General features: G+C 47.3%; 1 protein-coding gene and 1 long non-coding RNA gene across 15 annotated transcripts; one reads left to right on the top strand and one right to left on the bottom strand.

The window, feature by feature from the left end:
- Positions 1-483: 483 nt before the first annotated feature.
- LOC102552318 (actin-like) lies at positions 484-27664 on the bottom strand. 12 transcript variants are annotated; one of them, NR_197311.1, is given in 11 exon segments: positions 484-772; positions 1551-1732; positions 3562-3750; positions 5616-5777; positions 7083-7144; positions 13119-13366; positions 15533-15643; positions 22795-22923; positions 25536-25676; positions 27278-27425; positions 27592-27661. NR_197311.1 is itself a non-coding variant. In XM_087553656.1 (11 exons), exons 3-11 carry the CDS (start codon positions 25650-25652, stop codon positions 629-631), a joined length of 1218 nt encoding a protein of 405 aa, XP_087409782.1. In that variant the 5' UTR covers positions 25653-25676; positions 27278-27425; positions 27592-27664; the 3' UTR covers positions 485-628.
- On the top strand, positions 11988-22906 carry LOC148007854 (uncharacterized). 3 transcript variants are annotated; one of them, XR_015647748.1, is made up of 5 exons: positions 12048-12148; positions 13028-13047; positions 13698-13814; positions 20523-20794; positions 21283-22906. It is a non-coding gene; the product is annotated as an uncharacterized LOC148007854 (long non-coding RNA). The 3 variants fall into 3 exon arrangements; XR_015647743.1 differs by lacking the exon at positions 13698-13814 and having other exon boundaries at positions 11988-12148; XR_015647737.1 differs by lacking the exons at positions 13028-13047; positions 13698-13814 and having other exon boundaries at positions 12005-12148.
- Positions 27665-27769: the final 105 nt, after the last annotated feature.

Raw genomic sequence — 27769 nt, 5'->3', positions numbered from 1 at the left:
TATGACTGAAGTGCACGATGTGAAATTCCCAAATAATCAATGGCTCCTAATAACAAAGAAGGACAAGAGGAGGAGGAGAGGAAGGACAGTCAGCCTACAACACTCTGCACCATGCTTTAATAAGGCAACATGACCTTCACAGAGGCCAGTGTCCTGTTCCTGAATCTGTGAGCTAAATAAACCCTTGTTCTCTATAAATTCCCAAGTATTCTGTTATAGCAACACAAAAATGGCACTACGAGACTCACAATGAGTGACAATGTTGCACATGATGTTTGCTATACCAGAAGGTCCCAAGTGGGGGTGATGACCTGTCATTCAGGGTGCAGGCAGCAGGGCGACTGGCAAACCACACTTTGTGGCACTGGGAACTGGGGTTGCTTGTTATGCAGCACTGCTGACTTCTCCTGTCCAATACACCAGAAGAATCAGCACCTGCTCCATTGGGATGCTACAGGGGACACCCAGACACCAGGCGGAGTCAGCCCTTGTCACACACTTTTACTGTCCTTCGGGAGAAAGGGGGCCTTGCTATGAGCTTTTCTTGATTATGCCCTGGTCAGTATGGCTGAGGCTCAGCCTGGGCATGATGATGTTGGGCCAGGCGATGGAACCTGAAAGCCACCACTTAGAAGGTTCTTCTACATATGACAGAAGGGCCAATTTCCAAATACTCATGATTTGTGATCCACATGTCCTTGAACATAGGGAGGGAACACAAGATGGAGGCGCCTACCCAGGCACCATACTTGGCATACGGAGAGGTAACTACCTGGAGGGAGGAGAAAACCCACATCAAGACTCCACTCTGGACTAATCAGAAAGCTATTCAGGAAATGTGCCTGCCCGAGTTTGACAATTTCAGTTCACCCCTAGGACCCTCATGGTAGAAAATTAAGTTTTTAAATTAAAAGGTGTGGGAGCCTCACTGGTACATGCCTGTGATTCTAACACTCAGGGGTCAGAGGCAGGAAGATCTAGAACAGGCTGATCAACATAGCAAGTTCCAGGACAGCCAGGCCTACATAATGGCATCTGTTTCAGAAGAAGACTAGGGAGCTAGGCTCAGGTGTAAGGGCCTGAGTTAGATCTTTAGAACCCATGTATAAAGCTGGACATGCCATCTGTGTTCACACGCATACACACGTGGTCATGTAAAATACAAAAGGAGCCTACATGCTCGGCTTGACCGCCCCCCCCCCCCATAGCTCACCATCCCTGATGCCACTTTCTGATCAGATGTTCAGTACCCCAGCTCTGCCACTGCCCACCCTGCAGGCTGCAGCCCCTTCCCATATACCCATCATATACCCATCCTCCCGCATCCTCCCTCCCTCTCTCTCTCTCTCTCTCTCTCTCTCTCTCTCTCTCTCTCTCTCCCCTTACCCCTACCATACCCCTACCCCTCCCTCTTTCTCCCCCGTCTCTCTGATGTAAATATCAGGGACTTCTGTCACTTTTGATTATTGGTGTAATTCCTAGACCTTAGCCACTCTAGAGCTACTCATGGGTCAACCCCTAAAGGGCCCCGGTGAGGCTTGGGCCAATACCTTCACAGAAAGCTCTGGAGAGACTAGCTTTGCTATCTCTCTCTGCAGCCGGAATCGTAGGCCTGAACAGGTACCGGTTCCACCAGACAGTATGATATAACCGAAAAGATTCCTCCAGTGGGATTTATCGCAGGACGTGATGCTCTGCTGGGCTTGCATGTCGATCCCTGGGTAGTTTTTCCCTGAGGGAAATGCACAAGAGTGCTTTGGGATCAGAAGCTCCCCGTTTTTTAGTATTTTGGGGAGGATTCCAGATTCTGGAGAGACCCCCCAGCACTGATACTGACAAGAATTGACCTTCAGTGTCTCACACGAGGTTGACGTCTTCTGTTTTGTGAGTGTTGGCAGGGCAATGTCCCGACTCAGCCTTGGAAGGTGCCACTAAGCAACTGCTTTCACTTCTCAGGTGTCCCATAAGCAAGCAACAAACACCATCCTTGAACGATTAGTGTATCTTGTAGCTATAATTCATGTGTCTGGATGCATGCCAATCAGCACCCATGGTGACCCTGGGCTAAGGGCTAAAGAACTAACAAAAAGAAGTGCCTTGGGTGTGCCTGGCAGAGGGTTTAATGACTTCTTCACACTGGCATTCATTATACCTTCAAAAACTGTGTGGTCTACCATGCTTACAATCTCACGTCTTGAGAAACTAGGGCAGGCAGATTGCCTCAAGTTTAAGAGAAGCCTGGGCTTATATAATGAGTTCCAGACTAGCCTGGGCTACATAGCAAGAACCTATCTCAAAAGCCAAAAGCAGAGAAAGACTTCACACTTTGTACTATTTAGCGTAGAATAGAGAGCTAAGCCCCGCTAACCACAGAGTGTGTCCACATACGGCACAAAGAGCTTGAAGACTTAGATCGTAGGAAATGTTGGCTTTCCGTGACTGTCCCTTTCCATGGGGATTTCACGACCCATCACTTCCTTTTTGTTGGAACAATGGCTCACTGTGTAGTCCAGGCTGACTGGGAACTCATGGCCATCCTTTTGCTTCTGCATCCCAGTGTGCACCACTGTCTGGCTGATCAATCACTCACTGTTCCAGAGAGAGGGTGACTCTGAGAGCTAATACTGCCTGCATGAAGGATCTAGAATCACCATGGAGATAAGCCTCTAGGCATGTCTGAGTTTCTAGATTGAGTTAATTAACAAGGGAAGACTGACTCTGAATGTGAGCGACACCATGAACTGGGGATCCTGGACATAGTATAAAGGAGAAAGGGAACTGAGCACCAGCATTCATCCCACCTGTGGATGCAGTGTGGCCAACCGCCTCACATTCCTGATAGACAATAACCTTGAACTATCAGTCAAACTTCTTTTCTTAGGTTGCTTTTGCCAGGTATTTTTTTTTTCACAGCCATAAGATCAACGAACACAGTAGTCAAGCCAACAGTCATTAGAACCCTCTGGAGCAGGGCAGTGGTAGCACATGCCTTTAATTCTAGCACTCAGGAGGCAGAGAGGCCTGTTGATCTCTGAATTTGAGGCCGGCCTGGTCTAAAGATCTAAAGAGTGAGTTTCAAGCTGCCAAGGCTACACAAAGAAACCCTGCCCACCAATAATGATAATGATGATGATGATGATGATAGTAGAAGTAATAATAATAGTAATAATAATAATAATAATAATAATAATAATAATAATAACCCACAGGCCATTCAGATGCTTAAAGCTTTCACAAACGTCTGTGCCTTGAGCTTCTGCCTTAACTGGCTTTACTGTTCCATTTCAAAGTATCCTGTACAGTGGCAGAGTTATAAATAGCATGCCATGGAAGAGAGTTCTGTGGTTGCCCTCTATCCCATCTGCAATCAGACTAAGACTTCCAGGGAGAAGTCAAGGGGTCAGCAAAGTAACAGGAGTGTAGGAGGCAGCTCAGAGAGTAGCAGCCAGTACCAGGGAAACTTTAGAGCAGGAGAATCCTGAAGCAGAATGCTTGCCAACACACTACCACGCCTTCCTTCTGACTGTCCATTGAACCACTGTCCCCTCACCCTGGACTCACCCACGAGGCTGGGGTTGAAGAGCACCTCTGGGCACATGAAAGTCTCCTGCCCTAGACTGATTTCCTTGCCATCTGGTAATGTGAATTTCTTCAGGAAGGAGGATTCTGAAGTTTTTGACATCTCCATGTCGTAGTCTAGCGCCACATAGCAGCATTTTTCTTTCAGGTCTCGGACATGCTCAAGGTCAGCTGCAGGGCAAGGAAGACCAAGAAGCAGGGGAATGTAGGGTGCTGCTTGGGGGAGCAGACATGGGGAGATGGCCCTTTCTTAGGCAGCCACCGTGTCCATGTAACCCCTCCAGCAGGGTCTTGGCCAGGCTATGGGCCAGGCTTTAGAAGGACTAGGAGCATGGGGAAGTAGCCCCTCTCCACAAGAGGCACAGAGCTGGGTCTCTTCAGCATAACCCTGCCATGTATGGTGTTTGTGGGGCCAAGAAAATCCAATTCGCATTCATTACCTGGGTATTTTTGGAACACCCTATGCCTGCGGGTTCTCTGGAGGACTGACCACATCTGGTAAGGACCCTTGCTTAGAAAACCGTGGCAAGTGATGCCCCTTTCCTTTCTAGGTGTCCGACAAAAGGTTTGGAGGTCAGATGTGTCTTTTGAGATAGTATCTGTTGTTACCATGGAGCTTTGAATGAAAGGGACTTCCCTACACTGCTCACCTACTGGCGCCACCTGCCCTGCACACTGCCAGCTGCCACTTCCACTTGAAAACCACTGTCCTCCACCTCTTCCTCCTCTACTTCCTCCTTCAACTCATCTCCTTCAGATCTCCTTCCTCCTCCAACTCCTCCTCTAAGTTGTCCTCCAACTCTCCTTCCTCATTTCCTTCCTATTTCTTCTCCCTCCCCCTTTCTCTTCCTCCTCCTCTCGTCCTTGCTTTTTCTCCTCTTCCCCATTCTCCCCACTTCCTTTTATGTCAATCACCCACTTCTCCTCTCCTCCTCTCTTCCTCTTCTGAAATAGGGGCTCATGACCTCCAACACACTTGTGGCTGAAAATGTCCTTGAACACCAATCCTCCTGCCTCCACCCTCAAGTGCCATGATTCCATGTATGTGTTGCTACTCCTGGCCTAACCTAGCCTCCTGTCCGTGTCTCTTCCATCTCCTTCCAAGGCCTGGAGGGTCCTCTGCTCCTTCCTCCCATCTTGACACTATCTGTTTCTCCCTTCTCTGTCCCTGGCTTCAGGGACTCTGTTGTATCCTAATGTTTCCTCCTTCACCTGGTTTGGGTATTGGTAAAGCAATTCTAGATCACATCCCACCTCTGCTGTTTACTTGGATTTGAGCAAATTATTCTGCATTTTTGCCTTTTTTGTGTTTTGCCCTTTCTCTCTCTTTTTCTTTCTTTTTCTTTTTTCTTTTTGGTTGTTGTGATCCTTTTTAAACGTCCACTTTCTTCATCTACAAGGATGAGCAGAATCAGCATTTGGGAGTGTCTTGGAAGAACTCTTGTTCAGCATGTTCACACTCTAAGAGTGGGGCTTGGGGATTTAGCTCAGTGGTAGAGCGCTTGCCTAGCAAGCACAAGGCCCTGGGTTCGGTCCCCAGTTCCGAAAAAAAAAAAAGAAAAGAAAAGAAAAGAAAAAGAGTGGCAACCTGATCAGTTCTTGCCATCATTCTAATCGCTGTTGTCTTTTAGGGCTCCTTGTCTAAGACCAGAAAGGCCAATGGCCTATTGGGAACCAGTGTTGGGCATATTGTATAAGCTAGGGGAATATTGTATGTGCATATTGTATCTAGCCCAGGAACTGGGCACAAAGGGGACAAGCATTACCCTGTCTAAGCCCTAGTCAAAGACCTAAGGCCCTTGTTGCTTATGGGGTACTGGTCAACTCTCCTCTGCAATAGAATAATCATACATTATCCTCAAAGGCAAGTTCCAAGCCAACAGGAAACCCTGTATCAAAAGAGGTGGATGGCATTCTTGAGGCTGACACTTGAGTCAGCCCTTTAGTCTCCGAATATACCTATGCACCTACTCACTGAAAGTGAAGGACCTTATACACAACCCAGGTTTATGTGTCTGAGAATAGTTGTTTCCTACCTGTGGTTTCTAACATATTCCCATTGTCTGACAGCAGTTTCATGAGATACACAGTCAGGTCTTGGCCAGCTGTGTCCACCTTGGTGGTTGACAGGTGCAAAGGATAGCCGTTAGCGATGGGCACAAAGTAGGTCATCCCGTCTCCAGATTCAATAGTTGTTCCTGTGTAAGAGAACACACTGTCATTATGATGTGGGGTACACAGCATGCCTTGGTGAGGGGAAAGGGGCCAAGGAGCCAGCTTCTTCCCAAAGGACATGGACTGAAATGACAGCTGACCACCAGCTTTGTAGGTTTTCTTGCTAAGCCAAACATGCAATTTTACCAATAGCTTCCAAAGAGATAAGAGAAAAAGTGCTGCCCATGCTTGGGTGGGCACTGGAACTCTCTGGGAGGTGCCCCTGCATTGGGGAAGCATGAACATGGTGGCAGAGGTGTGTGCATTAATTAGCAAGGGCTCCGGGCTTGCTAGTTCAGAGAGGCTGTGACATGCTAAGGGGTGCCTGGCGAGGGGCCTACTGCATGTGACACTGTATCTTCTGGGGCTGACTGGGGTCTGGGTGGTTCTCTCCTTTTCCTTGTTGAGCCTGGAGATCAAGAACTACACATTTCAATTAAGCAGGTTAAGTCCAGGGGCTTCCCATTCTAGCTGTGACAGAGGACAGAGAGTTAGTCCCCTCTCAGCTACAACAGCTGAACACGGCAGTCTATTTCCAAGACCTTGGCCGTCATGCACCCACACACTATGGTCCCTGAAACATGGAAGAACACAAGTAGGCCACTGTCACTCGGCCACAGACACAAAACTCCAAAGTGAGATTTTGGCAAATTGATTTCAACAGCGTGGGTTTTTAAAAAATTAAACGGCCTTTGTTCCACAACTCAAAATCAATATTAATTCATCATCTTAAAGAGGAGGAAAGAAGTTATATGATTATGCCAATAAATACATGTTCTAGCTTCCTTTCTGTTGCTGTAATTAAAAAAAAAACCCCACCCTGATGTAAACAGCTTAAAAGAAAAAGGTTTATTTCAGTTCACAATTCCAGGTAGTAGTCTGCCATGGTGGTGGTGGTGGGGGAGGTTAAGGCAAGAACTTCAAACAGCTAGTCAGAGCACATCCACAGTCAAAACCAGAGAGAAACAAATGCATGCATATTCACTTGCTTCCTTGTGCTCAGTTTCAACTCCCCATTCACACAGTTTGGGACATCTTGCCTAGGGAATGGTACCACCTACAGTGGGCTGGGTCTCCCCTATCGGTTAACTTAAGATAACCTCCACAGACACACCCACAGGTGAACCTAAGGTAGACAACCCCTCACTGGGACTCTCCCTGACTGATTCTCCGTTGTAGCAAATCGTCAAATTATTGCTTTGCATAAATTACATTTTGATAAAACCCAATATATTTAGTCCCGACGAAAAGAAGACATTCTCAGTAGACAAGAACACATGAGAACTTACTTGAATTGGTGAAGAAAATATGAAACCCACAGCTTAACATTGTAAGGCTGAATGACCTTCATCTAAAATTGGAGGAAAAATCAGGGAATTTGTATCCTCATAGCCTCCACTTAGAACAGCGAGGCCGAGGCAGTCAATAGAAAAGAATGAAATAATTAAAAAAACAAACACAAACAAAAAAAAGCCCATCTGGTTTGGAAATAATAAAGTAAATGTTGTTTGTCAAAAATATATTTGCCGTAGAGCGCTTACCTAGGAAGCGCAAGGCCCTGGGTTCGGTCCCCAGCTCCGAAAAAAAGAACCAAAAAATAAAAAATAAAAAAAAATATATATATATATATATATATTTGCCATGGTGCTGGCTGGATCCCTTAGACAGGTTAAGGCACTTGCCACCAAGCCTGATAAACTGGGTTCAATTCCTGTAATGTACATCATATTAGGAGAGAATGAACTCCCAAAAGTTGTCCTCTGATCGTCACACTTACACTATAGCACACACACAATAAATAAATTAATGTAATTTAACTTGTTAAAGAATATACATTTGCCAGGCAGTGGTGGCACACGACTTTAATCCCAGCACTTAGAGGCGGAGGCAGATGGAGCTCTGAGTTCCAGGGCAACCTTCCCAACAAAACAAGTTCCAGGATAGCCTGTGCTACACAGAGAAACCCTGTCTGGAAAGTAGAACAAAACAAAGAATATATATGTGCCAACTGTCTGTGCAATAGCAATGCGCAATCAGGAAAGAAGAGATGTTAAAGTTGGTCAGAGCTGCAGCATGTGCTTAAGAATCTGAGTTCAGATCCACGGCATCCCTGCAAATGCTGAGGATGGGCACATCGTCTGTAACCCTAATCCTGGGTGGCTGGGAATGGAGGACAGAGACAAGTTGGCCCCTGGGGTGAATTGGCCGGCCTGTCTGGTCAAAACTTAGAGTTCTTCTCTAGGTCTAGTGAGCCAAGACAGTCTTTTAAAAGTAAAACAAGGCAGAGAGCTACTGAGGAAGACTTTCCATATCAACCGCTATCCTTCACATGTACAAGGACACAAACACACACAGATAGAAATATGCACATGCTCGCATATACCTGCAGACACATTCACTTTTTATCAAAACGCATTAGGCTTTCCATCCTGTGACAATTACTGGAGAGAAATGATTTAAAAGGAGGGAGGAGTTTTGGCTGATGGTCCTTGCAGCTGGCCCCACTGTCAAGAGGCTTAGCGCATGGCAGGAGCACAGGCTAAAGCAGATGCTCTCGTAAATGGCAGACAAGAAATAGAGGAAACAAAAGCAGGGGACAGACAGACCCTGTAAGAGCATGCCACTATGACCTACACCCTCCACCCAGACCCTGTTTTTAGCACCCATCACCTCCTAGCCACTGTGGGATTATGACTGTATCAGCAATCAGAGCCCATGGGATCTAGTCACTGCCCAAACCCCATCAGCTGACAGTGGCACAGGAACTCAAGCCTGCCGGGGACATTTCACACTCAAACCATAACAAATAGTGTCCCTTTCAACAGCATTAGAGCTTGTGAGACACTTAGTCTGATAATAGACAGACATGGTCTGGATATCCAAGGTCCCATCACAATGCCAAGAGGGACCCAGAGACCTCTCAGACTTGCCACGGTCTTCTAGAGGCCTGTAAGATTCTGGCTCTTTTCAAAGTTGGCCATACTTTCAACATGGCCCCAAGCAGAACCCAAAGGGTGTGGCATTGAGGGTTTTGTAGGGAGGGGTATGGTGCTGAGGATTTTGTAGGGGGTGAAGAGCTGAGGGTTTTATAGGGAGGGGTGTGGTGCTGAGGGTTTTATAGGGGAGTGGTGCTGAGGGTTTTGTCGGGAGGGGTGTGGTGTTGAGGGCTTTTGTAGGGGTGTGGTGCTGAGGGTTTTGTAGGGAGGGGTGTGGTGCTGAGGATTTTGTAGGGGAGTGGTGCTGAGGGTTTTTATAGGGAGGGGTGTGGTGCTGAGGGTTTTATAGGGAGGGGTGTGGTGCTGAGGGTTTTATAGGGAGGGGTGTGGTACTGAGGGTTTTATAGGGAGGGGTGTGGTGCTGAGGGTTTTTATAAGGGTGTGGATCTAAGGGTTTTTGTTTCATTGGTTTTTGGTTTCAGTTGATTTTAGAAACTGACTACCTGATTCTACACTCTATGCAGGAATACTGAAGACCTAGCAGAGCCCACATCTCCAAATCAGGCCATCCAGAGGGTAGGACACACTTCACCTCATTGAAAGACTCAGTGTGTGCAATGGTATCAAGACCATTTGGTATTGGCCTAGAATCAGAAAAATAAAAAATTGATGGAACAAGCCTTGGGCTCAGAAGTCAGCCGGTGTACATGGCAAGTTCATCTTCAAAAAGCACATAGGCTTTTCAAGGAAGGAAAGGGAATAAATGTGATTGATTGGTTGATTGATTGATTTGGCATTTAATAATGGTACAAAATAACAGGCTTCACTGAGACAATTCTGTACTTGCTAGCTTGGTCTTGCTATCTTCCAGTTCCTCCTGTCCTATTATCTCTGTCCCTGGTCCCGAATAAGTCTCTTCTGTTTTTTGTTGTTGTTGTTGTTTTTCTTTTTCTTTTTAAAGGTCTATTTATTTTTCTCTTGTGTGTATAAGTGTTTTGCCTGTGCATTCCCGTGTGTGTGTGTGTGTGTGTGTGTGTGTGTGTGTGCACACGCGTGCGCACCACACGCTTGCTTGGTGCCTTTCCTTGGAGGCTGGACTGGAAGAGGGACTCAGATCCTCTAGAACTGCCATTACAGATGGTTATGAGCTTCCGTGAGGGTGCTGGGAATTGAACCGAGGTCTTTTGACAGAGCAGCCTGTGCTCTCAAGTGTTGAGCCCTCTTTCCAGCCCCCTACTTTCTTTTCTTAATATTTTTATGTATTCTTTGGAAATGTGTATTTACACAATGTGTTTCTATCATCTCTCTTATTAGCTATCTCTGGTTCTCCTAGTAGCTCACCCTCTCCTTATTTCCAATGTCATGTCATCCACATTGTTTTTGTTATGGATAACCATGAGTCCAGTTAGTGCTACACATGGGCCCATGGGTGTAGGGCATGCATGGAGGGACTGGAGACCTACTAGCAGCCATATCCCCTGTGACTGAGAATGTCTGGAAAGCTGTGTCCGATGAGGATGATTAGAACTTCATTACTATGGAGACACTGGAAGGTTGCAGGCCCAGAGACTACCTTCTATCCGCTGACTTTAAGCCCTGGATTAGTCTTTCCTTGCCCACCTCTGTGTTGGGACTAAAGTCCTGTGACTTATAGATTAAAACAATTTGAAATCTATTACTTTAGCAGATCCACTAGCTCCCAACAACCCAAAGAATTCCATCAGGTAGAATATTCAAAGAATGCCATCCAATAGCATCTAGAAAAGCATCCCTCATCTCACTGTAGCTGCTTCTCTGATGTACCCACCACGGTGTTTTAACTTGTTTGACTTTCTTTGATCTATAACCCTACTTAACATAGATGGAAGTTGGGGTAACCTATGCTCCTGGCCATTGTCACTAAAAATGGCTCCACAAGAACCTACCTCTTATTCCTTTAAGGTGAGAGCTGTGGGTTTTGTGTGTGTGTGTTGGCTTCCCAAAGAGAGTGACCCTCCCTGCCTTAGCACCCCTCCATTGTCCATAGCTAAGAGGGATCTTTTCAATAAACACCACAGAACTAGCAACACGTCCCTATCTTATGGGATACATTAATAATCCAAACAATGGAACAACCAAAATGGACCGTAGAACTGTTAAACTAAACTCTGTAAGTGTCTAGAAGAAATCAGAAAAACTTTGGGTCCAGTAAATGATTTTTTGGGTGTGGCACCAAACATAGAAACACTGATACACGGGACCCTGTAGAAATGAAAACCTGCTCTTGAAAAGCCGGTCGGCAGGAGAAGTAGAACCTGGGTAGGAGCACTGCTTTGCACAAGTCGATCTGATTAAAGGCCTCCGAGCATGACTGGAAAGAGATGTTGAAACACACAGGTGAACTCACGAGAATCTGGTAAAACACCTGAAAGTCACTCTATCGCTGAAGTGGACATGGACAGCCAGTAAACACAGGAGGATGTGCTCAGTGCCCTTGGCCATGAAGGTAGCACAAATTAAAAGCAGGGGACCCTACTGAACATCCATGAGAATGACCACAATAAGAATATTGGCCAACCCAAGAGCTGGCATTTGGGATAGTTAATATTGTCAACTTGACACGATCCATGTCTGTGATGAAGCTTCCAGGTTGGGTTCATTGAGGAGGTAGGACCCACCCTGAATATTAGTGGCACCATCCCACGGGCTGGGGTCCTGGCTGAATACAGAGAAAAAAGTGAGCAGAGCACCAGTGTTCATCTCTCTCTGCCATGTGGCCAGCTGTCCGCTCCTCCTACCATGCCTTCCCTGCAGAGATGGACAGGGCCTTCAAACTGTGAGCCAAACCCTCCCTCCCCTCCTTAAGCTGCTTCTGTCTAGCATGTTGTCACAACAATAGAAGGGTTACACAGCAGCACTGTGGAAGAGCCACAGAGGGCCACAGCGCTGTTCCACATGCTACAGGAAGAGACTTGTAAATGTTCATAGCAGCTTTACCATAACCCTCCAAGTCTGAAACACCCCAAAGGGCCATTCACAGATAAGTAGACAAAAGTTTGGCACATTCCTGACGTGGAACCACACTACCATGGCTCAGCAAGAAGAGCAAGTGAGCTATCGATTGATCAGTCAACCAGATGCCGGAGACCTGCACGTAGTGAACAGGATGAAAAGCCAGCAGCGCCCGCGGGTTGACTGCCCAGCTCCATCTACTAACAATAGAAAATGCAGTGAGTGGGAGGGGCAAGGTGGCGAAACGGGATTCTTGGGTGTGGCTGTGATCGTTTTGACAGCACGCCCACGTGTCAGACCTCATTAATGCTCTTAATTTCATTCAGTATTCCTTAAGAGATCAGTTAAGAAAGAAACGAGTCCAGCATTCTGTATCCACCGGATAAAGACAGGAAGGCGTCAGAACGAGAGCCGGGCATGTGTAAAATGTAAGTCATCATGGTCCATTTTCAGTACAGGGTGTTTAGAGCTCACCAGAGGACCACAGATAAGGAAGCACCATGGCCCTGTCTTCCTCAGCTAGCAGCTGGCAACTGCTAATTTAATCTTAGATTGAAAAGTTACAGACTGTCAGGTGACTGAGCCTGAATATCTGGAAAGAGGAGGGGAATCTGGAGCCCCAAGAGGATGGGGAGTTAGGGAGGGACTGTGCTAGGGGACAGGGAAGATTTTAACTCTGGAGAACCAGCTTATGAGAAGTAGAGGGCAGTGGTGTTTCTGCAGTCAGGGACCATGTAAACTACGGTTTGGGGCCTAGAGCAGTTAAAAGCAAAGGACCTGACAGAGGCTTCACAAATGCTTCTAACTCCTGTTAGAATCCATGTTAGATCCATGCCTCCGGTTTCTGAGGCGAATGGGCACAGACACACCCATACAGATACATACTATAAAAAATCTTAAAGAACAAGAACAAAGAGCACAGTTTTGTGCTAACTTATCCCCACCAGCTGTTTTGCATTTGCCCCACTCTGCATCTTCAGGGCTCTTATTATGAAGTGAGGATCACTATGAGCCTGGAAGAGTATGCTTTGCTTTTCTAAAATGAACACCTCAAGCATGTGTGCCTCCGTGTGTGTGTGTGTGTGTGTGTGTGTGTGTGTGTGTGTGTGTGTGTGTGTGTGTGCGCGCGCGCGCGCGTTCACTCACACATCTGTATTTATGTGAGGGTCAGAGGACAATCTTCAGGAGTCAGTTCTCTTCTACTATGTGGGTCCTGGGGTTTGAACTTGGGTCATTAGACTTGGCAGCAAGCTCCTTTACCTACTAACCTATATGGCCATCCGTCTCCTATCCTTTTATATTTTTAGGAAGATACTGCATTGCTGTGGTGAGTGTCCCCAACCCCAAGAACTAGACAGTGTGTGTCTGGGAAGGATGGGATCCCATAGGGTCACTCACCAGAGGTTCTGCCAGAAGCGTAAAGGGAGAGGACTCCTTGATTAGCCAGGTACAGGGCAGGGAAGTTGAAGGTTTCAAATAGGATCTGGGGAGGAAGATTGGCATGCTGGCTGGCCGGGTGACACACACTGCCCCCGCGCTCGTGAGTATATCTTGCCGCAGGCTGTGGATCCAGGGAGACCAAGCCTGGGGTGGGCAGCTACCATCTCCAGTTGGCTCTGCTGTGAAGTTCTAGCTTCATTCTGTGGCTGTGATAAAGACACTCTGACCAAAGCAGCTTAGGGGAGGAAACAGTTTTATTGGTGAATACTTGCTGGTCATGGTTCACCACCGAGGGAAGTTCACGATGAGCCACGCATCAGGGCAGGAACCAGGGAGGAGCAGTGTTGCTGGCCCACTCAAAGGCTCCTGTTCAATGTAGCTTTCTAGATCTTATACAACCCAGGACCACCTGTAAGAACGATGCTGCCTACCCCCAGTGGCTGGGCCCTCCCACATCCATTAACAATTAAGACAATCTCCCACATACATACCCACAGGCTACTCTGATAATGGCAATTAATTGAGACTTTTTTTCAGGTGACTCTAGGCTGTATCAAATTGACAGTTAATGCTAATTAGGACACTAGCTCCATGGCTCCCTCTAGGTACTTCAATCATGGATTGTGGGAAGACTGGTCGGATCAGGACTTAATGGTGAGATCCACTGGGCGCCCTGCCTCTCTCTGGCTGCTGGATAGGTATCAGCCCGATAAAAGGGGTTAGTGTTATGATAAAGTCTGAGTTCAGATTGTCAGCATGCCTTTGGGCATATCTTCCTGTCACTGGGCACAGCGGTCTTACTCCCTAATTAGGGTCTCTAGGGCACTCTTCCTGCTTGGGTTTGACTGTCAGTCAAAGGGCTAGTTTGCTCAAGCTCTTGCCTTGTACCAGCATTTTGAACACTCCACACACACACCTTGTGTAATTCCCCAAATTAACCTGCAAGTCCCACCTGCCCAGAAACCAGCTAACTTCCTGGAAGGTTGTGAATTGTAGTTCTTGGGAAATAATGAAGCCTCATGCAAAAATACGGTGGTGGCCTATATCATCCTTATAAGCACCTGCAATGCATGGTTTGAGGCCATTCCAGCTGGGAAATTGCAGAGGAATAGTCCTGAGCAAAATCCATCTCTGGGTAAGTATGTAACATTTAATAAATGCTTGCTTTAAATTTGCCCCAAAATGGTGAAGTTGGGTGGGTGTTTTTTTCCTTTCTGTCAAATGGAAGGATTAACACTTGTAACAATTACACCAAAAATCACTACTGATCACCTTCATGTGTGAAGGCATGGTCCCAGAGAGGGGGGCTTGAACCTTTCTATAGGAGTCACTTTGCTGTGAGTATAGCTGTAAGAGTCTATATAGACAAGTGAAACTCAGTCAGGGGCTGAGGAGAGCAAGTGGTTTGTTCAAGGAGGAGGAGAAGACTGGAGGGGAAAAAAACCTCAATCACAGGAGCCAGTCGTCTGCTTTTCTGCTCTTGGATTAGACTTGAACCTTCCTGTGTGTCTTTATTCTGCTGGGCTCAGCTATTCAGCCCCTGCCTGCACAGTTCCTCATAGGCCTCCTCTTTGGCAAGCACACACCCTTGCTCCATTGTCTGCTACAGGTAAGGAGTGCCACAGGCAGCTGAGCTGGGGCTGTCTCGCCCCTCTTACTCCAATCTAGTTTGCTGAGACCATCATGGACATTTGGATGCTTTTTGAGTGAAGCCAGCCATGCCCAGGCTGCAGGGGAGCTGGCTGTGGCCGTTTCCATGTTCTGATTATCTACTCTGGTGTGTGTGTGTGTGTATGAGAGAGAGAGAGAGAGAGAGAGAGAGAGAGAGAGAGAGAGAGAGAGAGAGAGAGAGAGAGAGAGAGAAGGGAGAGGGAGAGAGAGAGAGAGAGAGAGAGAGAGAGAGAGAGAGAGAGAGAGAGAGAAGGTGTTTGGGGCTGTTTGATGTGAGCTCGTGCCTGCACCATGATAGGTAGAACTGCTGTTTTCAGATCTAAGTGTCCTCTAAGACGTGGAGATCGTGCCTTGGCCCTGTGCCTGCATGTGGGAGCTCCACACTGCTAGCCAGATGGACCACCTTGGCCACCTGATTCATTCACTTGCCTCTTTAGGAGAAGCTGAGCCTTGGGATGAGGACTTTGGCAGTTGGGGTGGGGCACAGCTTCCTGCAGCCACTGCAGCCTAAGGTGGACTCTGTCCTCTGTGCTCTGGTTCGAGCGCTCACAGATTGGGGTTCACCCTTAAACTCCATCAGTCCAGCAACAACTCCATCATGGCAGGAAGAAGCAGAATGAGGCCCAGAGCAGAAACAAAGAACTTTTAAGGACAGAGCCGGAATCTCCCTCCCTGCCTTGCAGGGCTCCAGGACCCATTACCTGAGTCATTTTGGATCTAGCTTCCTTGGTGGTTAATGGTGGATCTGTTACCAAGATAGGGTGCTGCTCAGGGGCAATGCGAAGGTAGTGGTAGAAGGAGTAATGCCAAACCTGCAGGAGAGAGAATGGCAGGTGAGCTGTACCCATCACCTATCTAAGTATCTGATACATCTATTAGCCATCTAAATAATCTCTCTCTCTCTCTCTCTCTCTCTCTCTCTCTCTCTCTCTCTCTCTGTGTGTGTGTGTGTGTGTGTGTGTGCGCGCGCGCGTGTGTGTAAAATCTACCAACTATACTTGGCACACCTAGCTGTTCATCTTGCTACCTGTTTATTGTCTACTATTTATCTGTTTTCTCGTCTTGTCTGCATCTGTCTCTGTGTCCATCATCAGTCTCTCACACTACCATCTATCTGTTATCCATCATGTATCAGTCAGGTCTCCAATTTTGGACAAATAGCTGATGGGTCTATTTAACACATCAAAGTGGACCAGCATCCCTCAGTGCCTACCTGTTGTTACAGGGCATGGCTATTCTGGATCTGAGGGAGTGGCCATTGAGCATCTGGCACCCCTCTAGTGTTCTTGGGAACGTATGAACCCCCGGTCACTGCCATTAGTATTATAGCTGGCCCTTCTTGCCAACCCTCCCCACAGACCTTTTGCCTCAGGCAAAGCTTCACTGTTTTACTGGCACAGTTCCTTTTTCTCTCTCATAAATCCAGGTATTAGATGAGCCGTGTCTGCTGAAGCACTTTGCTGGTCGCTGACTAGCCTTAGAACCACCTGGCTCTCCAGCTTGTACCAACTAGTTCTAGTCCTACTTGTTCTAGTTCTAGTTACCTTGCCTGTGACTCTTTCCTTCCTCATGGGAAGTGCGACTTTGTCCATACCCTCAAGCCCTCAGCCTGCCCTAGTGGACCCACACACCGCTTGCCCTCTTGCAAGTTCTAATGTCAAAAGCTACTATAACAGCCCTAGTCTCATGAAAGCTAATTCAATAACCTTATAAAAGGTTATATCCTTTAATGTGCTTAGAAATATATTTGAAGTCATGCAAATAACCAATGCAGTTAATTACAAGATTAAACCTTATTTAGTGGAGGCTGGTGAGATGGCTCAGTGGTTAAGAGCACTGGCTGCTCTTCCGGAGGTCCTGAGTTCAAATCCCAGCAACCACATGGTGGTTCACAGCCATCCATAATGAGATCTGATGCCCTCTTCTGGTGCGTCTGAAGACAACTACAGTGTCCTTATATATAGCAAATCTTTAAAAACTTACTTAGCCTCTGGTTTTATGTTCACCAGCAGATAAGGAAAGACATATTTAACAGATATGCTTAGTAGGTGCGAACCTTCAACTCCCTGTCCAGTGACGGCCCCCAGTGATCCACCACCTACCTGTGCTTCACAGTCGATGATTACATGGGGAAAATATAAAGTTTATGTGAGGTATGAGGATCTGAGAGAGCATTTTGGGTTTACAAGGCGTTTTAAGGTTGATAAATACAAATGATAAATACAAATGATACAAAGCCTAGTGCTATGGTGAGTCAAGGTGTACAGAATAATACAAACTGCTTCTGATTTCCTCCCCTCACTGGTGCATTAGGACTTTGAAAGTTCAGAGTTCTAACGTTGACCAACGGAGTTCTGAAGGCTACCTCTGGTAAAGTCTTCCACCATTCGATCCACTATCATAGTTAACAGTTCAAGATTTTAGGTTTCCTTTGGTTGTCTTTTAACTACAGACTTACAGGTGTTTATTACTGTGCTAAATTTATATACATCCAGCCTTCTGGATGGAGGAAAGAAGCCCCTCTTGTCCCTTCTGCTTCAGGGAAGATTTCTGTCTTTCCTGAGCTCACCGTAAGGAGTGCTTCTGCTTTTAACAAAAAATTGTTTACTAAGCCATTACTAAGACACAAATATGGTATCTACTACCCTTTTCTAAAATATGGATTTCAGTACAGACTACAATTCATAGTAATTTTAAAGATTTATTTATTATATAGAAGTACACTGTAGCTGTCTTCAGACGCACCAGAAGAGGGCATTGGATCCCATTATAGATGGCTGTGAACCACCATGTGGTGGCTGGGATTTGAACTCAGAACCTCCAGAAGAGCAGTCAGTGCTCTTAACCACTGAGCCATCTCTCCAGCCCCAAACTACAATTTAACATGTCTAAAATCTATCTCTTTTTTTTTTTTTAAACTTAAAAAAGATTCTTGTAAGCTTCAGAAAATCCACTCAGATCCACCTCCCATGGGTCAAATGGACTCTGGATAAGTACCCCTGTCAACCAACAGCCTAATTTTCTCACCTATTGCCTATCCTAGAATGTGGGATTTCTTCTCTTTTCTCTAGTTTTGGAAATTCCCTCCCCTGGGACTCCCTCCCCTCAACTACCAAAACCATGAGCCTAAAAGTTTCAAGTGAACACCTAAGAAAAATCTTTTTCTCCTGAACCTATTTAACTTTATCTTCTGTCTCTAATACCAGTATGAGTTTCCAGAATCCTGCTAAAACCAGGTGTTTATTCAAAATCTGCACCCAGGACAGCTCCAGAGAAGCAACCCACAGATGCTCTGGTTTACCCTTGCAGACCGCTTCAACTGGGCCTGCATTTTCCTAGCCACAGATAGCCCAGCAGATCCTGGACAGCAGTTAAACAGCCAGGACTCTGGAGTCCCGTTATTCCTCCCCTCCCCCCTTTCTCTTCTCTCTACTCAGAAGCAGCTTCTGAATCCCTCCCAATCTCCCTAAATAAACCTCCCACATGAGAAGTGTTCCATGCTGTAACTTTATGGATCCCACCCCATAGGTCCAACAGGGTCAAAAGTTCAAGGCCGTTTTAAACTATGTAGCAAGTTGAAGCTGTGCCTGCAGAAAAAAAAAATACTCAGATTTCCTGTCACTATTCTTTAAGCAATTCGGTACATAGCAGTTGGTGTGGTGACAACACTGAGATTTTGTAGCCTATCAAGAGAGAACGTGGAACACATGAAAGGATTTGGTTGGTATCCTGCAAGGACTGCTACTGCACACGGTAATCCAGGGATCTGGATGTCTGGAACAGCCCTGGACAAGACTCTGTAATTCTAAGGGATGGCTGAAATGTAACTAGCACCTCTGGCTCACCATCAAGGAAAGATGAATTGTGATCCAGCTTCTGACGATACACCAGGTCTGAAGTTATAGAATGGGGCTGGCAGGGGTCGACAGGCCCAGCGCTGTCTAAAGGGTCTCTAGGGTCTTACAGGTGACATATGCATACACCAAAATTCAGGGGTGAGGTAGAAATTCAGGTGGTTTGGGTGTCACAGAGAAAGCCCAGCAATGATGGAAGTTGCCACATATGTGCCTACTCGAGACCATCGAGGTGACCGTAGTGAGCCTCTGTTACAGGCTATGTATTATACGTAGTAAACCTAATTGTCGGCAACATATACAAGCTTAGAGAGATAGTGCGTTTGTCAGGTGCAGTTAGGTGTGTCCTGTGGAGATGCAGGTTGTGTGTGACTCTAAAAACCTCCATAGAAAGAATGGTAAAGAACGGAAGATGGCTCAGTGGTTAAGAACACTGACTGTTCTTCCCAGAGGTCCTGAACTCAAGTCCTAGCAACCACAACCATCTGTAATGAGATCTGATGCCCTCCTCTGGTATATATATATATATATATATATATATATATATATATATATATATATATATATATATATATTCCTTACTTTAAGGCAAGTCCATCGGAAGAGGTCTTCTAGTCTTTGCTCTATGACCTGAGGCAAAATTAGCTGGATGACCTTGTGTTACCCAACTGTAAAGGTGAAATGGTTCCTACTGACTTGGCTCAGAGCCACCCATCATGAAGGTGACAAGGTTCAGCCTACCAAGGATATAGGGGAGGAGTTAGAGAGTTCTTTGATAAGCAATTGGACCTTTGATAGGCTCTGTCTCTCTTGGCTTGGAAAAGCCTTTCGGGAAGGAGCTCCAGGTAAGAGACAGGGATTTTCCCTGCACTTGCAGGAACAACAGAAGCATCTAGCAGGATTCAGGTAGAACAGGATTCTAGGAAAGAGAGCTAAGGAGCCCTCATGGGTTTGAAAGAGCTCAAGAGAAAGATAGACTAGCCAGATGGGATGACACACAGAAAAAGAGATTTCTACAGAGCTAGCAGTTTATTATAGGATCAGGCTTGAAAATAGATATTTTGTATATAGTTCAGAAAATAAAGTTACCTCACTGAACTAGCGGGATTTTTGCCTCAGTTTATGGGTCTCGTGTATTAGTGGTATAAATACTGGATAATTTAACAAGTTACATATTACAAATTTGCAACCTCATCTTTTAAATGGAAGAGACCACCCACCACACTGAGGAGTGGGAGCCTCAGATGACAGGGTTGCCAGGGAGGCTAGCTGTTTATTCCTGCTGTAAGGCGCTAGCCTCTGAGCCATCATCTTCACTAGACAGGTGATGCCTGCCTGCAAATCTCAGGACCAGCCTGTAACCTGTTGACATCCCTCCCAGAAGAGGACAGGCAGGGTCATTGTATTCTTGTCAAAATGTATAACCACTCCTCTCAGCCATTTTTAAAATATTATTTATTTAATGTATGAGTGCTCTGCTGCATATACACCCGCCTGCCTGAAGAGGGCATCAGATACCCCTATAGATGGTTGTGAGAGCTACCATTGGATGCTGGGAATTGAACTCAGAACCTCTGGAAGAGCAGCCAGCGCTCTTAACCACTGAGCCATCTCTCCAGCCCCCTCCCAGACACTTATTCAACATTCTGCCCTAATTGCATGTGGCCTTATGGTTTCTGACGGGGCTAGGATGGCTAGGAACACAGCTCCAGGTGATGGCTATTCTTGCTTGTCATCTCAACTATATCCAGAATTAACTCAAACCCCAAAACGGCTGTGCACAACCATGAGGAAGTTTTGCTTAGACCATTTGAACTAAGCTCCACCTTTGTTCCAGATCTTTTGAGGTGAGATGACACACCTCTAATCTGGACCACACCTTCTGCTGGTGACCTAGATAAAGAACATGGAAGAAGGAAGTTTTTGCTCTGGCCTGCTTGCTCTTGCTCTCACTATCAAGTCCATTCCTTCACTGGCATTAGAGTCGACATCTTCAGGATTCCAGCATATTCTGAAGACCAGCTGAGACATTCAGCCTCATGGACTGAACAACTACTGGATTCTTGAACCTTCTCTTCATAGGCAGTCATCATTGCCAGACCACAGCCTGTAAGTCATTCTAATTCCCTTTCTAGATAATAGATAGATAGATAGATAGATAGATAGATAGATAGATAGATAGATAGATTCATTAAGTTCTGTTACTCTAGAGAACCCTGACTAATACAGTGGGGAAGCCATCATCCATGCTGACTGAAGACATTCTAATGTGTCTGTTTTGGGGTCCCCTATTCTCCATTCAGTAACCCCCTCCCCTATGTTGTGTAAGTCAGACCAGTAAACTCATTGGTTCCCACAGGGTGAACTTTTGTGTGTCCTTAGAACCTTGAGATCAGGTTGGCCTTCACACCTCCTCTGGAGATCTGAGATGGAGAAGTCACCGTTGGCTCCTCTGGAGGCCTGTCTCTCCTTCATATTCTCACATGGTCATGTTCTGTAGATCTTTGTCCTGATCTTTTCTTGGGCCACAGTCACATGAATTTGGATCCACTGTAGAAGGCTCATTTTAATTTGGTTACCTTTTTGTTTTGACACAGGGCTTAATAGTCTAGGCTGGCCTTGAACTCCTGATTCTCCTGCTTCTGCCACTTTGGAGCTGGGATGGCAAATGAATACCCCCACACAGCTCAGCTTTAATGGCCTTGCCTTGGGCTGGATGACTCAGTGGTTAAGAGTACTCTTGCAGAGGACCACGATTGGGTTCCCAGAAGCTTATACTGGACTGGTGTGTCTCTAACTACACTGCTAAAAGGGGGAAAGCTGAACCACACACAGGGAAACATGTCCTGCAGAGATGAGAGCGGAGGCTGAAGTAATGCTCTACAAGCGGTAGAACCCCCAAAGATTGTCAGCAAGGCTTCCAGAAACCAGGGAGCAGCCTGACTCAGGCTCTCCCTCACAGCCCTAAGCAACAGTCCTGTACCACCAACACCTTGACCTTGAGGGCTACAAGACAACCGATGTCTGAGGCTTAAATCTGCAGTTGTGGAGCTTCATCATGGCTGCCTCAGGGTTCAGATCACAAGCAACACATCCTTAAGTGCAGGTGTCACTGATGGCTGGTCACACACGTGTGTTACTTCCTTGAGGCTAAAAACTACTTATCCATCATTCCCTCCCAGATGTGATAGCATAGGAACCATCCTATTATCTTATAGACAAGGCATCCTTGTCTTGATAGTCCCAGAGGCCATGCCTTGTGTCCTGGTGGTGTGGGCAGTAAGCAGAGGATGCTGGACTAGAACTGAGGTCTCCTGACTTGGACCCCTGAGGTATGGAGTGCAGCAACAGAGCTAGGCCCAAACAGCAGTCCCTCCTGTAGCAAGAAATTTGGTTTCTTGAAATGCCCAGTTGTGCCGTGTGAATGTTTTTGTTTTAATCCCAGGTGTGGGGATGAGAGGCTGCTTCACAGCAGGTGATTATGATTTGCCTCGTGCTCTAGCAGGGGTATGGTTTTGTCTGCTGCAGATGGTTTCTGCAAGTGACATTTGGAGTGCTTGGAACTTTTTTTGAAAGGGTATAAATGCCAGAGCCCCAGTAGGGGCCAGCATGTGCTCTGAGGAGGCAGCTGCCGCTGGTTACTGGTGCTGTGGGTTTGTCAAGCAGTCATGAGCAAGAGACTAGAAGAAATTGGAGCTGTCCTGACTACAAAGATTCGCCTTGACCCAAGGAACTCCATGTCCCTAAACAGCAAGAAGTTGTCTAAAGAGATCTATGCTCCCTCTCCCCTCTAATCTCCTCTCTCTCCTACATAGTGTTATGGAATTGAAAGGGATTAGGGTAAAATAAGGGTTGGAAGGGTGGTATATATAAGAATTCAATAAATAAAGCAGCACCTCCCCCCCACCACCACTAAAAAAACCAAAAACAGGGTTGGGGGTTTAGTTCAGTGGTAGAGCGCTTGCCTAGCAAACACAAGGCCCTGGGTTCGGTCCCCAGCTCCAGAAAAAAAAAACCAAAAACAACAACAACAAAAACCCCACCATTTATCAGTGCCAAGGCCAGTAGCTGTGGCACAACTGCCTCCCTGCCCCGAGGGTATAGCTCACCTTCTGTACATTGTCCCAATTGGTGATAGCTCCCCGGAAGATGGGGTAGTGTATGTTCAGCTTTGGTCGATTATTCTGGACCTCAGCTCCAATAAACCAGTCTTCTTCTTCCAACCTCTCTAGCAGGGTCTGAAAAACACAGGCAGGACAGGACAGCCCCTGAGAATGGCAGTCTGGGACTGGGCTTACCCACCCACTATACATGGCTTTCCTGTGTGGACATGAGCCAGTGGCCTGAGGCCGTGGGAAGCTGCACATTAAGGCTCTCCAACCATGCACAGTTTCAGCAGTGGTTACTAGCAAACGGAGCAAGTGCCTTCAAGGTCCCAGGCTGCACAGGGTCACTGTGAGGAAGGACATTCACATTGCAGGTGTGGAAATGGAGGCCAACAGAAACTATCAGAGGGAAGGCTCGCTGGAAAAGGGCCTGCAGCATGAGCTGGCTCCTGGGTTTCAGGTGGATTGAACTTTCCATGCTGTAAAAGGGGCCAGGCATCCACCTCATTCCACCAAAGCAAACAAAAACAGACATTAGGATCAAAGCTGTTAAGATTTAGCAGGGCTAGCTGGATGAGAAGGAGCAGGGAGCCCAGAAAAGACAAAGACTGAAGAGCTACCACGGTATGCCCATGTCTGAGCACAGAAAGAAGGAAACAGGGTAAGTGGGTGCTCCATTCTGTGTGGAAGACTAACTCACTTGAGACCATGGAGGTACCCTGAGTTACACTCATCAGAGGAGATCGGGTCTCCAGGACAAGCTAATGCTTAAGTTAGATAGAAACAGTGTGCATGGGATACTTCTGCAATAGAGAAGAGGAACAAGGAGGTTGGGGACAAGGTGCAAGTGTGACAGGACAGTCATAGGGCTGGGCAGTGCTGCATGGGTGCAAGGTACCATCTATTATCATGCAGTTATGTGGTGGAACTATACTGCAGTGGTGCATGCTACATGGTACAATGATATCTTGCTGCAATGGGAGCAACACAGCGATGTTGGGCTGCACAGGTGCAGTGCCACAGTGCAGCTGTGAGGCAGAACCATGCTGTGGCATGGCAGTGCTACGGTGGTGCACGACACATAGAGCATGGTGCAATACTACCTTGCTGCAGTGGAACATCCCAGTGATGTTGCAGGCATGCTGCAGTACAGGCCTGTGCTCAAGGCAGTCAGCCCCACTGCCCAGAGCCTGTTCTCAGTCATCTTGCCCTTTCTTTTTTTTTTTTTTTTTTTGGTTCTTTTTTTCAGAGCTGGGGACCGAACCCAGGGCCTTGCGCTTCCTAGGTAAGCACTCTACCACTGAGCTAAATCCCCAGCCATCTTGCCCTTTCTATAGCTCTGGCCTTGATCTGAGAGCCACCAGTCAAGACATCAGGTGAGCTGCTCACCTCTCCAAGCTCCCACCCCCTTCTCTGTCGAGTGGGAACACTTCCCTCAGTGCCCTGTGGACCCCATGTAATGCTGGGAACATGTGGAGTGAGGACAGACAGACAGACAGACAGACAGACTAGGGGGGACAAGGCATTTGCCAATGCTGTGCCTCCTCAGATGCTTTTCAGGGTGTGGTTGAGTGAGTGTAGGGGTCAGGTATGAAGCCTGACCAAAACCAGCTTTGAAGCCATTTACTGGCCTGGTGGTCTGCGAGCCAGGACTGCAATGGAAAGAATTGTCCTCGTTCAGCCTCTCTGTCCCCTCTAGGCCTCCCACCAAACACCCCACCGCCTTCACTGCTAGTCAGCAGCCCTGGACAGAGATCAGTGTCATGGTGCCTAGAGGACAGCTGAGTCTCTCACCTGAAGAAAAGGAAGCAGACTATCCTGTACATAGGAGTCACTCCTGCTGCCCAGGGCTGGGGCAAGGCCAACAGGGAATCTGGCTAATGGAAGGCAAGCCTGAACAGGAGGGGAGGAGACAGTCTGAATGTTCAATGTTATGCTCTTCATAGTGAACTGACTTTTCCCAGGTTATGACCCTCTGCTTCATTCCACATAACCAGCTCCGCTGGCCTCCACACTGCTCTCTGCACAGTATTCCCTCTGGGCCATGGTTAGACAAACATCCTCTGCCATGACAGTCTGCCACACTCTCACAGCCTCTCTCTCCATTACTGCGCATGGGTATGTGGTTTATAACTCACATGCTGCATAGATCTGAGTAAGAGTCTATGGAGATTCAGGACTCTCCAGTGTGCCAGGCATCTACTGGGGTTCTCTGGACACACCCATAAACGAGAGTCTGACAGTACTGTTAATGTGTGCTTCTTTTCCCCGCCCTGTGGGGCTGTGGGATGACTTCAGGTACAGCCCACATTAAGACCTTATAGAGAGAGAGCCACTGCACTTCAAAGGAAGCTGGTGGCTACCAGAATGACAGAGAAGGCAGGAGTCACTATCTGTGTGGAGAGGCACTGCCAATCAAGCTCAGAGAAGGGCTCCTTGAAGTGGGAGGAGAAGGCTGCCAGTCACTCCAGTTGAGACCCAGGTGGGATTGCTAGAGGGAGAGGTACCAGACATAAAGAGAAGCTGCACCCAGAGACAACTGCCTGTGCTGGAGGGTATGGAATAACCTACAAACCAGGATGGAAGCTGCCTGCTCGTGCCCTCTAGTCTGTCCCTAAGGCCACATACTTGAGTCATCTGACAGGGAGCGGTCAGTATGGAAGTTAAGAGCATTGGGAGCTATCACAGACACAGCAACCACAGCAGCTCAGGAGGCTGGAGGATGAAGCCAGGGGGCTACTCACGGCATTTTTCATTTTCCCAAGGATGGTGGGGAAGACAGCCAGAGGGACTCGAGTTCCTGCAAAGCCCACCTTACTGAAGCCAGAGCCATAGTCACAGATGATGGGGGTGTTGTCCATTGTGCTGTGGTGACCTGGACACACCTGCAGGGGGAGACCACAGCATCCCTTATCTCAGTGGGTACTGTGCCAGCAGTGGGACAGCTCCCTGTACCTAGAGAGGTTGGCCTGAGTGAGAGAGCCACTCTGTAGGTGTGTGTAGGAATGGAGGGTTTTAAACCACTCTGCGCAACCAGGTATCCTGCAGACTCACAGCCTGAGCCTCTCCTGGGCTGTGGCTTTGCGACTCTACCTGCTTCCATTGCTCCCTCTAAATCAAGGGAAGCATTTACAGAAAGTGTCATTTGGAGTGCTTAGGCCATGAATTGGTCACAAGGAACCACTCCTGTCTGGGTGGCATGAACATTACTGTGAGTCTGCCTGGTTTGCTACAGTTTCAACACTAAAGAAACATCATCTCTGAAATCTCTGCTGTGACGAACTGAGACAGACCCTGTGGTACGGACGATGCTAGGCCTTCCTGAGGAGAGCACTGTGTGTATGGTGGTGGTGGGGATGGGCAACCTGCTTTTCTGCATGTAAGGGCACAGGAGTTGCTGTGTCTGCACAGCTAGACAGGCTCAGGGCTCAGGAAACTGTGCACACTGGATATGTTAACATATCTCATGGCAAAAGCCTGGGCCACCAGCTCAGCCACTTCTCCCCAGTATATCATCTTAAAAACCAATTTCGAAAAGCAGAAAAAGATTTATTCAATATGACCATATTGAGAAGAGGGAAAAGAGGTCCATTTGCCCCCAAGTCCCTCTTCAGGGTTTGGACATGAGACTCGGGCTTCAAACAGAGGGCAGGAGGAGTGCAGAGCTGAGAGTCCTGGTTAGGGTGTGGTCCTGCCCATCACTGACCCATCACTGTCTTAGCTCCAGTCTCTCCTGCAAGGTGGTCTGACAAGTTTTCAGAACTGTGTGAGGTCTCTGGGAGACAAGCTCCCTCTCTGTATAGCTCCAGACTTCAGCCTTTCCTTCCCCAGCATCAGACTCCTGGGGCAATTCTAATGCCTTGGGTTCCATTGTTTCAGTGATCTCATGGCACAACTGATCCTAAAATATTTCCTCCTGGGACTGAAGAGAAGTCTCAGCAGTTAAGATGCTCTGAGGGCCCACACTGACAGCTCACAGCCATGTGTACTCCCAGGGAGGCTGGTGACCTCTTCTGACCTCCACAGGTACATGTGATACACATACTCTCACACAGATGCACATACGCAGACATAAGGATCTCTCTGGGTTCAAGCACAACCTGAGCTACACAGCGAGTTTCAGGTTATCCAGGACTACATAGAGAGACTCATCCAAAACACACACACACACACACACACACACACACACACACACACACACACACACACACACACCTACCTTACCACCCACCCACCACCAATAAACAAACAAAATACCCAAAGTTGTGTAAGTCCGGTTTCTGGTCAGGAAAATTTTGTGCATGTCACGAGCTGCTCATGGGAGTCATGGGGCTTCCTGCCGGAAAATAAACCAGGGCACAGAGAAGAAGCAAGGCCTGGCTCCTTTTCCATTTAGACGGGAATTTTTCTTCACAACAGGGTGAGGCAAGCAGACAGCACAAAGCCATTGACTGTTGCCCAGAAGAAACCAGTTCACCAATCTCACCTGGCTCAGGGCTCTGGAAACAGCAGGGCAGGCAGCTCTGGTCTTTCCTCAAGGTTTGTGTGCTCTCTGGTGACAGTCTAGGCATCTGTGGCAGGTCCCAAGTGTGTTTATTCAGGATCAGTAGATCTTGCTTGAACATGTCCCTTTCCTCATTAAAAAAAAAAAATCCAAGAGACTTAAGTTAAGCAGTGGAGACACCCACGCCAAACCCAAGAGCCCGAAATAATGAAGGGCTGAAGCACAACTTGCACTCCATCAGGGAGAGGCCCCCTCCCTTGAACCAAATCGTGAAGTTGGTGGAAAATGGAACTTACTGGTGTCTCTGAGGGAGGCCACAGTGCTCCTCCTCCCCCTCCCCCTTTGCAAGGTGTTGTGGTCCCATCTGGGTACTGTGGGCCTTTCCCTGCTGCTGGGACATTCAGACATTGTGATGCAGCTGTGACTTCAGGGCCTCACCCAGGCAAAGCTATCAGACCTTGCTTGAAATGATCT

Source organism: Rattus norvegicus, chromosome 1 (assembly GCF_021556685.1).
Source record: "Rattus norvegicus strain SHRSP/BbbUtx chromosome 1, alternate assembly SHRSP_T2T, whole genome shotgun sequence".
Lineage (NCBI taxonomy): Eukaryota > Metazoa > Chordata > Mammalia > Rodentia > Muridae > Rattus > Rattus norvegicus.
Note: the sequence above shows the minus strand (reverse complement) of the source record. Positions and strands in the feature narration are given on the sequence as shown.

Bases quoted from the DNA above. Each gene is read 5' to 3' on its own strand.
- LOC102552318 (XM_087553656.1), bottom strand. From the start codon at position 25,652: ATGGACAACACCCCCATCATCTGTGACTATGGCTCTGGCTTCAGTAAG. The intron at 3,751-5,615 runs GTAGGAAACAAC...CTTGCCCTGCAG, and splicing joins GAATATGTTAGAAACCACAG to CTGACCTTGAGCATGTCCGA. The intron at 1,733-3,561 runs GTGAGTCCAGGG...CATTTCCCTCAG, and splicing joins CTTCAACCCCAGCCTCGTGG to GGAAAAACTACCCAGGGATC.